This window comes from Ascaphus truei, chromosome 2 (genome assembly GCF_040206685.1).
Source record: "Ascaphus truei isolate aAscTru1 chromosome 2, aAscTru1.hap1, whole genome shotgun sequence".
NCBI classification, from domain to species: Eukaryota; Metazoa; Chordata; class Amphibia; order Anura; family Ascaphidae; genus Ascaphus; species Ascaphus truei.
Genome location: NC_134484.1, coordinates 426,987,776 through 426,999,993, shown reverse-complemented (window position 1 = coordinate 426,999,993; position 12,218 = coordinate 426,987,776). Strand labels below are relative to the sequence as shown.

The 12,218-nt window shown below is 39.4% G+C and overlaps 1 protein-coding gene across 1 annotated transcript in view; it reads left to right on the top strand.

Annotated features, from left to right (window-relative positions):
- Nucleotides 1-12,218, top strand: part of KIF5B (kinesin family member 5B) — a 60,333-nt gene that overhangs the window by 29,907 nt on the left and 18,208 nt on the right. The window contains exons 3-11 of the mRNA XM_075587726.1: nt 796-869; nt 960-1,064; nt 2,270-2,318; nt 8,213-8,268; nt 8,361-8,448; nt 8,941-9,065; nt 9,481-9,585; nt 10,041-10,186; nt 10,748-10,896. Of these exons, the coding sequence (XP_075443841.1) occupies nt 796-869; nt 960-1,064; nt 2,270-2,318; nt 8,213-8,268; nt 8,361-8,448; nt 8,941-9,065; nt 9,481-9,585; nt 10,041-10,186; nt 10,748-10,896 (897 nt within the window). The remainder of the gene's footprint in view (nt 1-795; nt 870-959; nt 1,065-2,269; nt 2,319-8,212; nt 8,269-8,360; nt 8,449-8,940; nt 9,066-9,480; nt 9,586-10,040; nt 10,187-10,747; nt 10,897-12,218) is intronic.

Here is a 12,218-nt window from a genome sequence, read left to right as displayed (position 1 = left end):
AGTGTGCGATTTTGGAGAGAGATTGATGTAAAGTAACTTAAAAATGTTTTTATTAAAGAACGCAAGTATTTTCACAATGTGCGTTTTTTTAAAAGCTACATTAGAACTGAGAACTTGTCCCTGCAACTTTAAAACGGCCACATATATGCATGCACCTTTGTGTGCCTTACTGAATCACTACTGGATGTGTTTTTTTTTTTTTTTTTTTAATTAAGCTTTTTGGGCTTACATAAGCAGGCATGTAAATATATCTTAAATTACAAACAAATTGTTCACAATAGTAGAACGAGCGTGTTATTGTGATATGTTTATTTATTTATTAAAATGTTTTACCAGGAAGTAATACATTGAGAGTAACCTCTCGTTTTCAAGTATGTCCTGGGCACAGAGTAAAACAAATAATACATGGTTACAAATACAGTTACATAAGTGAACAGGGTATACATTATATACAAGACATTGCGTGCACAGTTAAAGATAATATATATTATAGGAGTATGTATCAGTTACAGACCAGATAAAAATGTGAGACAGCCTTAGTTTTGAATGAACTTAAACTATTGGTGGATGTGAGCGTCTCCGGTAGGTGGAACTGTTTTTAAAGGGATGTTTCAATTCTTGGTGTGTGTGAACTATTTTAACGAATCAAATGTTCTTTGTGTAGTTATAATTGTTGTCTCCATTTACCTCACATGATCATTCCTTCCCCCATGGAGGCAACCTATTACAAATAAAGGCATATATTCTTAATTTGATCTTTACATCATACTAATAGATTTGCTTTATTTCCCCTAGATGTACTTGAGGGCTATAATGGTACAATATTTGCTTATGGACAGACATCATCTGGAAAAACTCATACAATGGAGGTAAATTTTATACTTTTAATTCATTCTTAATATGGTGGCATTCATGTTTCTCTTGAGCTGATGTCACATTTTTGTTTATTTTCCAACCAGGGAAAACTCCATGATACAGACGGGATGGGGATAATTCCAAGGATAGTGCAAGATATATTTAATTACATTTATTCTATGGATGAGAATTTGGAGTTCCATATAAAGGTAATTTTAATGTAAATATCTCTGCAAATATTTATTTAGCAAAAGTATGCACTAGTAATACGATAAGGGAAGTTGACAAGCCAGTTAGAACTGATGCACAGAGCTTTAAGAGCAACATTTTGTGTTCTAGCTCAGATTGTCCCTGGTCGCATGTTGCCACTTATTAAGAGCTGTTAATGTATTTGTCCATAGTGTCAATTCTTTGCAGTATGACCAAAAGGTTTGCACTTATTTGTACAATGTCTGCTTGAGTAAATATTTTTATTCTCTGTGATTATGAACATACTGCATACTTGACATGTTCAGTATAGCACACTTCTATTCCTTATAGACAATGGTGCAATGTTTGCTGCTGTTTACCTCTATCGCACAGCATGCAGTAACAGCAGATTATTCTCCACTAATCTGGAGTCTATTGGTTTTGGAGAGGAGTCATACGCTTTTTTGGGCTATGTAAGGCTGCGGACCTGCTGCCTTGCTTGCCGGCGGCGCGTGCAAGTCACTGCACCGCGATCTGCGGTCTGCAGCTGACTTTTTTTGGTGCGTGGGGGGGGGGGAGGGGGGGAGGTGGCCATTGAGGCTGGGGAGAGGGGTGTCTCATCCTAGGCACGTCTGGGCTTCCCTGGCAGCTATGGTGTTGCAGCAGCATTGCTGTCGTCGCAATTGAGGCAGGAGTACACTGGTGTTTAATAGATGGCTGTTTTAATTACAGTATATGGCTGCCTAAAATAAAAGGATGTGTAGTTGATATAGGGTTTAAAAGGGTAGACCTGTCTTCAATCGGTGTCATGTGACTATAGGAAAGGCCCTCCCCTCCTTCCCGCCTCCCCGGCTGACTCGTGTACCATGTGACGCGTCAGCGCTTCTAATCATCAGAAGCTTGCAGCTTCGGCCGGTTGACGCGTCACAGCACGCAGTCAGCCACGTCGGAAGGAGCCAGCAGGGACCTCCAGACTGGAGGTAAGGGCCACCGACCGCAGCGGATCCTCAGTTTGTGTAGTGAAAGGAAGCAGCCAAAAATGGCTCTTGGTCCACTATATATACTAAAGGTAGAAGATTTCGTTTTCAGTGTTTTTAAGTTTCCATTGTTAAATGCTGCAAAGATCTCCCCAGAACAGTTACAATCTCCTTGAGAAATATGGTGCATATAACACATTAAGGCTACAGTTTAACTAGAACGATGTAAATATTTCCTCTGTGTTTAGGTGTCGTATTACGAAATTTATTTGGACAAGATAAGGGACCTACTAGATGGTAAGTTTTTTATTTTTTTTAAAGTGTGTGTGTATAATTATTATTATTTTAGGAACGTGTAAAAACAATATGTAAATGTTTGCTAAATCCTACTTAGGCCTCACATTTTTCATGTCAATCTGATCAAAATTGATAGTAAACAAAAGCCAGTGGTGCCAATGCTACATCCAATTGACAAAACATATATGGTAATTGGTATTATTTATTTATTTATAAAATGTTTTACCAGGAAGTAATACATTGAGAGTTACCTCTCGTTTTCAAGTATGTCCTGGGCATCCGCGCTGGTATGCAGGCTTATGACGCTTTGGCCAAAGGGTTTAACTAAATAACCAAGAAAATATTATTATTGAAGTATTTGTACTTTATACTAATTACCATATGTGTTTTGTCAATTGGATGTAGCATTGTGCACCCCTGTCTTTTGTTGCATACATTTGACTCGCTCAGTAGCACTCCTTTTGACACACACGTGTTGCTGTAAGAACCGATCCCATAGTATTTTCTACTTTTGTTGTAGTTTGGGGCTCATAGATAATCTCATTCTTAGGTGTAATGATCAAGGCTAAAGATATAATGCACTTTATCAAAAGCACAATAGCTCCAAAAAAATGATTTTGCATAAAGATATTTCCAAAATAAGGACTTAACAAAATTGATAATCAACACACACATTGTGAAGTCCTTATTTTGGACATTTCTTTATGCAAAATCATTTTTGGGAGCAATTGTGCTTTTGATAAAGTGCATTATATCTTTAGCCTTGATCATTACACCTAAGGCCTGGGACCCGCTGCGCTCGTTGGCGCGGGCGGCAATGTAGCGAGTTCCCCACCAGCAGGGGAATCCTCGCGAGTCGGTCCCGGTCACCACACAGCTGATCACACGCTGTGGCGCGTCAGCCGCTAGGAGACACCACAGAATGGTGTTTCCTAGCTTCGACGCGTCACGTGGTGTGGCTGTGAGCCAATGGGGAGGGGAGGCTGCGGGAGGAGGAGAGGCTTCGGGGAGCGGGGAGGAGTGTGGAGTGAAAGCAGGTGAGTGCCTGTCTGTATATGTGTGTGCCTGAGTGCCTGTGTGTGTGTATGTGTGTGCCTGAGTGCCTGTCTGTGTGTGTATGAGTGTGTGTATGTGTGTGCCTGTCTGTGTGCGTGCCTGTCTCTGTCTGTGTGTATGAGTGCGTGAGTGCCTGCCTGTGTGTGTGTGTGTGTGTATGTATGTATGTATGAGTGCCTGCGTGTGTGTGTTTTTTTTACTTACCTGCAGCCCGTGGAGGGAGGGGGGGGAAGAGTAGCGGGTCCCTCCGCTCAAGCCACGCCCCCCCCCTCCCTGTCAATCCTCCCAGTCAATCCTCCCAGTCAATCCTCCCACCTCCCGCTCCGGCCCCTCACGTCATGGCCGCGCCCCCCCCGACCCGTTTGGCCACGCCCCCCCCCCGCTCCGAGAAAAGCATCCTGTAGACCGCAGATCGCGGTACAGCGAGTTGCACGCGCCGCCGGCAAGCAAGCCAGCCGTGCGGACGCGTGCAACGGGACCTTAGCCTAAGAATGAGATTATCTATGAGCCCCAAACTACAACAAAAGTAGAAAATACTGTGGACTTGGGGATCGGTTCTTACAGCTACGTACAGTAGGCTTTTGAGCCTAAAACTGCAAATCTATAAAAAAAAATATATATATTTTAAACCTTTTAATATTGTAGACCCATTTTTCATGGCTGTGTGCTACTTCTGTTGTAATGCCAGTATTCATTGCATTAGTTCAGGAGTGGCCAACTCCAGTCCTCAAGGGTCGGCAACAAATCGGCTTTTAAGGATATCCCTGCTTGAGCACCGCTGGCTCAGTAAATGACTCAGCTACTGATTGAGCCACCTGTGCTGAATCAGGTATATCCTTAAAACCTGACCTGTTTGTGGCCCTTGAGAACTGGAGTTGACCACTCCTGCGTTGGTTCCTTCAGTGCTACAAAAAAATGAATGGTTGCTTGTGTCAGCAGCCAGGATGGGGTGAGCTCGAACACGAGGGGAAACAATATTTTTTTTACGGTGCCACGTATAACCAAGTGGTACTAATGACAAGGTTATGTGTAATATGTTTAAAATAGGATTGCTCTATTTCATAAATCCTCTTTAAATGTCTGGAAAATTCCCTATCGGTCTTTCTTTACGCCACAATAAGTTTATTAGATGTATAACAACTCTGCCACAGCACCAAGAGTCGGTAAGGGCAGTAAAGTGCACCATAAACTTTGTTTAGTTTTGTTAATGATTGAACATTTAATGGACTTCTTTATAGTGGAAACTCTAGTGTACAGAGTTTCTGAAACCTCACCGATCTGTCATGTTCTAGAAGAGGATAGGCTGAAGGAAACAGTACATGAAAATGCATTGGGGAGGAGATGTACTCTGCCAGAGTCAAAGGAAGTGGTTGGTGGAATTGCAGAAATTAGTGGGGCTGAGCATTGGAAGTGTCAGAGGTACAGGTGTTGCCAGACTTTTACTGTCTTAAAAGAATGTCCCCTACACAATTATATAGTTTTTTTACTTTGCCTGATTAAAAAAAAAAATTACACTGTTTATAAAAATAGCAACAGTTCTGGTTTTGTGAGTTCTACCAATGGCATAAATAATGTTCTATTTTAAATGCCGGCTTTTAAAAAATGTTTGCAAAATATAGTTGGAAGCTCAACTATTACTGCACATTTTGTGGTAAAATTATTAAAAAAATTAATTTAGGACTGAGACCTGGTTTCTTGTATTTGTTATACAATGGGAAAAATTGCCAGATATTTTTTTCACTATGTATAAAATATACCCTTTTTCAGCATATACTTTGATTGTGGTGAATGGGATTACTGTTTAACAGATCATTTTGTCATGGCACATTAACACATTGTGTTTTGATGTATTTTTATACTTATTGGGTAGTGCTCCTGCAAACACTTTGAGAAAAATTTGTAAAGTGCCAACATATTCCACAGCAGGGTACAGAGATTTTATAATTGCATAAGGAGAGCTGTATACAAATCCATGTGTAAGCAGAAGTGAGAGGAGGTGATAAAGCAGGAGGAAAGGCAGATGTCATGGGCATAACATAGGGGGCTTTTGGGGATGAGGGCTGAGCTGTAAGGGGGGCAGTGTCGAGAGCTTTGCAAGTCCGAGCTAGTGATGTTGTATTTTTTTTTTTTGTAATTTGATTCTAGAGGATATGGGAAGCCAGTGTAGGGATTTGCGTAGTGGAGCGGAGAGTGAGGTAGAGGAGTCTGGCAGCAGCATTTTGGATGGATTGGAGTTGGGAAAGGCAGAGAAGGGGAGTGCCAACTAGGAGAAGGTTGAAGTAAAGGCGGGACAATAATTTTTGTTGTATCATGAGTGGGTAAAGGACGCATCTCTGTGATATTTCGGAGGTGGATACGGCTGGAGTTTGAGGGACTGCATGTGAGAAATGAAGGTGAGATCAGTCAAAGATGACACCTAGACAGCGGGCTTGTGGTGTTTATGAGATTGTGGTGTTATTTACCGTGAGGGTAAAGTTTGGGTGTAGGGGTGGCATTGGGAGATGGGAAAGAGTATTTCTTTAGTTTTGGATATCTTAAGCTGTAGTTCGCAGAGTAACTATTGAGGGGTGAAGGTCAGGGGGAAATGAGCAGAGTGTGGATTTAGGTGTGCTAGGGGGAGGTAAGTGTTGCATGTGGAGCTTGACATGAAGAGATGTCATGTCTTAATCTTGTCTGTGAAGTAGGTGGCAACATTTCGGCCTGTGATGGTAGAAGGGATGCAGGTAAAGTTGGGCAGAGAAAGGCTTTAAAAGTGACGAATAGGCATTGTGTGTTAGTGGACAAAGTGTATTTTAGTGGACAGTTTGTGTCAGTGAAGAAAAGTAGGTTTGCTTGGCAAGGGAAAGGGAAGTGTTTTAGGACGAAAGAACGAATTTATGATGGAGTTTGAATTTCCTTCAGTAACATTCCGCAGTGCATGCGCACTTTTGGAGGTAGTGTGTAAAGTGTGTGCACGCCACTGCTGTGGCTTAGATTTTGGGGGCAATGTGTGGCGGCAGGAGCTGTCTTGTCCAAGGTTTATGAGCATATACAGGTGCATAGAGAGGGCTAGGTCAGTGCAGAAAAGAGTAGAGATGGGAGAGCATGTAAAAATGTACAAAATTGGAGGGGGTTCTAGAGCGTGTAGGTGCGTGTGGAATTAGATGTTGTCAAGGGTCCAGGTGGTAGGGTGAAGATTAAGGTTAGGAGGTGATGATTAGGGAGATGGAAGGACATGTTAGAAGAGTTAAAGGCAGCAGAAGTGAGAGACACCCTGGTCCATTACATTGAGATGTTAGAGCCAAGAAGGGCAGCTGAAGTGGCGTCGGGACTGTCAATAAGTATGTTAATTTCCCAGGATGACAGTAGGGGTCGGAAGTGAGGAAGGCAGTTGGCAAAGCGAGTAGGGAAAGGGGAGAAAATAGACAGCATGAACTTCGAAGGATGATGTTGAGAGAGCACCATAGGAGAGTGCAGCAAGAGAGGCGGTGGCTGAGGAGGGTGGTGGGGGGGGGGGGGGCTAAGTTTCTGTAACGACCATGTGGTTGAGCATTGTAAATGAATGAGTGAGATGGGGGAGCTTAAACTGAGGAAGGGTTACAAACCTCACAATTTACAATTTGACATACACAATCTTTACCAGTTCAAAACCCAGACCCACAGCATTATACAGTGTCGAGAAAAAGTTTGTGAACCCAATTATTACGGAAATTCTATAATTTTGCTTCATAACCTTCTTGAATCAATACCAGTCTTAAATATCGATAGGGTTTATATTAACCAATTCCATGTCTTTTTAAACAAAATAATGTATGAATTAGACAATGAGTTGAGGGTATGTGCAAAAGTAAGTGAAATCCTGGTTTTATCAATAATATTTAAGGGGATAATTAGAATCAGGTGTTAAAATTAGGTAGATCTTCAGGGGTGAGTTTAGGAGGCCCCACCTTATTATAAAAATCAGAAACTTTGTGAGTTTGGTCTTCACCATACAGGTGTGTGGAAACACATCATGCCATGATCAAAGGAAATCCCAGAAGACCTCAGAAAATCAGTTATTGATGCTCATCATCTGAAAAGGGTTCCAAAACCATTTCTAAGGATTTGGGGCTCTACCAAGCCACTGTTTGACTACAAATGGAGAAAGTTCAAGACCACAGTCACTCTACCAAGGAGCTGTTGTCCTACCAAAATGTGAACCTTTAGATTCAGTAGCCTTAATGTGGTTGCAGGCTTGAAATGTTTTGTCCAAAGGATTGAACTAAATGACTCCTACTTATGAGAGGATAAAACATAGTAAAGAACTAAATAATTTGTCATATTAGATGTGTATTGTGGCTTTTTTGTTGTATATTCAAAGTTACTTTTCCAGTAGTACTCCAGTTGACACAAATATATACATATATAATACTGTGGGTCTGGGTTTTGAGTTTGTTGAGATTGTGTCAAAAGGTTCAGAAGTATAACCTTTGTGTAATTCCAAGACTAAATAAGTAGACATTTCTCTAGTCTCCATCTTTATGTTGTTTGTTCCCATTTTGAAGAACAAAATATTTTTTGCTGGGGTTGAGGCTATTTTTGCATAATCATTGAAGTAATTTGGATTTTGTCAACGATCTGAATGAAATTATTTAATTTAAAAATGTTTTCAAATGTTGTGTGAGAAAAATACAGCTCTACTTGTTAGATTTATCTGGGAAATTAATTCAGGTTCGTTGGTCAGTTTGTATGCTCTGAACATGTCAAGTACACTTTTCCATCAAAACTGTTGCCACTATAAATCTGGTCTGAAAAATGTTTGCATGTTGAAGTTACTGCTGATGAATACAGACAAGCCCTTTTATTTCCATTTTTTCCAGTCTCGAAAACCAATCTCTCCGTTCACGAAGACAAAAACAGAGTTCCATATGTAAAGGTTGGTATTCTAGATGAACTGGTTTATTTTGATTTAATTTGAAGTATATCAATTGTCTTTATAATAATGTTTACTACTTATTCCTCTAACAGGGTTGTACTGAACGTTTTGTCTGTAGTCCAGAAGAAGTAATGGATACCATTGATGAAGGAAAATCGAACAGACATGTAGCTGTGACAAGTACGTACTACATGAAATATATACGTAATCTCTGCATATAATATAATGCAGAAAATCACTGCTGTGAGGGACACAACATGATAATCAATAATTCTAGTCTGACGTACTGCTCTTCTGCTGGGAAGGAGGCTCAGTAAACATTGGGAATGAGACACAGGGGATTCTGAGAGGTAAAAAAACAACCGCAGAGTCTGATCATTTCAATTCACAAAATTAAACCCAAGACAGGTTTTGAGCCCCTTTTTTATACTGATAAGCTGAACTACGACTAGTTCTATCACATGAGTGGAATTGCACCTGTAAGGCGTGTAAATCTCATCAGCTCATGCAGCATGAGCTCATATGAAAAGGTCTCTCTTATTCAGCAGTAGCATGGCTTGGTGCTGTGGGATACTGTGCATACTGCTCCTTTCATTTGTTACTGTAACTAAAATGTTATACTCTTATGTACATAGCACATGGTTAATACAATTATTTGAACTTATTTTGCAGACATGAATGAACACAGCTCTCGAAGTCACAGCATTTTTCTAATTAACGTAAAACAAGAAAATACTCAAACAGAGCAGAAGCTAAGTGGGAAACTGTTCCTGGTTGATTTGGCAGGTAGTGAAAAGGTGAGCGCCCCCCTCAACCCCCAATAATAGATTTTTTTTTGTTCTTATTCTGGTGGAAACTGAGTACAATTGCATATTTGTTTAAATTAGCATTGCCTTTTTATTGATGAATATTAGTGTATGTATTAATGCATTACTTCTGACTCCTGAAATATATTTATCTGGTTTAGGCTGAGGTTTTCAGAAACAGTGCCTCTATTCCGAGGCCAAACTCATGACGTTTAATGTCTCCACTTTTACCTTCATTAAGAAGGGTCATGGTATATTTCTAGTCCCAAGCATCTACTGGATACCATTGTTTGTGAAGTTTAAAGGTCTTTGGGTGGTAGGGTGTCACTGGCACATTCCTTTACCCCCACCCCAGTTGCATTGACTTGAAATTGTTCTGACTTTTTGTTGAACTGTTGGTTTTTAGGTCAGTAAAACTGGAGCTGAAGGTGCTCTGCTGGATGAAGCTAAAAACATCAACAAGTCTTTGTCCTCCCTTGGTAATGTCATCTCTGCTTTGGCAGAAGGCAATGTAAGTTTGACCGTAGATGGCTCTAGTCTATTTTTTTTTTTTAAATTAACATTCAAGCTTAACAACAATGTATTTCCCTTTTGTTTGTGGACATGCCTTATTTTATAATCCTTCAACCATTATCTGCTTTCGGTAAATATTAATGGGGACACATTGTCTTTGAATCCTGTTTACTATGGTCACTATAGTGATTTGTACTATTCACAAATGCAACTTACTTTTTTATATTCTGTGCGGTTATTTGGCTTTTTGCGCAGTAGGCCTTTAGGGCCCAAGTTATTACATGTAATAGTTACCTTAAATTCGGGTTCATGAAATGTTAACTTAAGTTCAATTGAGGGCTTTCAGTTTATTGCAGTAATGTTTCTATTTGAGACTGGCCCTTTAATCGAAGGCTTTACATGTTAATTAAAGTTCATATATTTTATCTAAATGCTAATTTATTGTTACTGTAGGTGTATATTCCATACCGTGACAGCAAAATGACTAGAATTCTCCAAGATTCACTGGGGGGAAATTGCAGAACCACTATTGTGATTTGCTGTTCACCGTCGTCTTACAATGAGTCTGAAACTAAATCTACACTCTTATTTGGGCAAAGGTTGGTAATCAGTCTGGAGCAGACTGTCATTTGCGTTCAGTACAGTTAGTTTGCACATTAAGGAGCAATAGGGTATATCACCTAATTTTCTTCACATGGAAACAGTGATTTCAACTGAATTTTCCATCGTATAATCTGTTTCATGTTTTTGTACTTTCTCAAAAGTGTTATAGTTGCATAACAGACATGCGTTTGCAATGTGTCTGGCTTTTTGCATGAATGGCTGGCTATACATTCTGCTAGTGTCAACAATTTAAATTGTGACGCCATTTTTAAAGATGGCAGTTCGCAAAGGGCAGGCGAACTTCAGCGCAAGTTTTATAAAATAAACACAATTTGGAAGAGCAACTTATTTTTGATATCACCCTATAATGTGATTAATAAAACAGCTTTATCCATGGTGTAGCACCAGTGCAATGGTTTGGCTACTATTAGCTGCTGTTCCTCCGTGAACCCACTGAGTCACTGATTCTAGACATGTACATACATTGGAGGCAGTGTCTAGCTGATGCATTCTTTTGTGAGTCTGTATATAATACAAATTATTTGTACTTTTCTTAGAGCAAAGACAATTAAAAATACAGTATGTGTGAATGTGGAACTTACTGCTGAGCAGTGGAAAAAGAAATATGAAAAAGAAAAAGAGAAAACCAAGTCCTTGCGCAGCACTGTGCAGTGGCTCGAAAATGAACTTAGCAGATGGCGCAAGGGTGAGAATAAAATAACTGCCGAGTTTGCTGTGTATTCTGAAATGTCAGTTCTTTAATGTTTCTTATTTTTCGTACGTCTGAGGGATTGGCTTGGAAATTATATTTCAATGTTCAGCTTCCCCTTATGGTTTTTTTGTCTCCTCCTGACTCCCCCTGTCTCCATCTCCACACATACACACACATATATCATACCAATACAAAGATCTGTTTTCACCTCTAGCGATTTCCTCTCCTGCTTACTGATTTGTAAAAATTGGTTATTTGCCCAAAATTAAAGTTAACATGGCTACCTCCCACTTTGACATCACAAGCATTATCTCAGAAGCACAGGATAAGATTGCTGCTTTGATAAGTATGCATGGAGAATAGCAGAGGTTGTATTGTGAATACTCTGCTGCAGACTTTTGACCTTTCTCTAATAACAAATTTAAATAAAATTTAAAAAAAGGCTAAAACAAAAAATATTAATAATCTGCTCTAAAGAGCATCTCTATTAAAATAAATCATTTTTTTGGATGGAATGGTCAAAACTGCACCCTTTTAAGGATTTCATTTTTTATGTATGTGGACAGAGAACAGTACCAACATGTCAGACTTCATTCACAAGCCTTTCACACACTAAATCAGGCTTTTCTTGCGTGTTCTTGCCTTCTAAACATAGCTGTTATTTTTTTATCTGATGTTCGAGTTTAAAAAGAATAATTATTTAAAATAACTGTTTTTCCCAAAGTGCTACTTTTAGTTTGACTACAGCGTTATCTTAAAATATTAAGGTAATTGAACAGGTTATGCTAAAGCAGAATAGCCGTAACGAGTCTGTACAGTGACGACTGTTTTACTACTTTTATACTAGCATTTTCCCTTGGTTTTGTATAACAAATCTGCACTCTATGTACAACACAAATATTTGTGAAACTAAACAGTAGCAAGTAATTTTGAATTATTATCCGTAGGTATGTGTGTATATTTCACTCTGTATAGGACTTACTATTAACTCAAATTAAATTGAGGGAAGGCTTCCTCGAACTTTCAGGATCTCGAACTTTCAACTCGAACTTTCAGGATATTTGAAACGATTAAGACAGAAACAAAGCGATCAAATTAAGGGATAGTTGTATGTTTACATAATAGTGACTAAAGCGGCCATGTCAGTAATGTCTAATAAATAATTTAAAAAAACACGGCCAGGCAAGCTTTTTTTTTTCCCCAGGGTAATATGAATGTAAAATTATTTGTGTGGGGTGTAACAATATAGGGAGGCTTTTAACAGTTGGGGGAAAATATCATACCTAGTTGGTAACTTTGTCATGATCACGTCAACT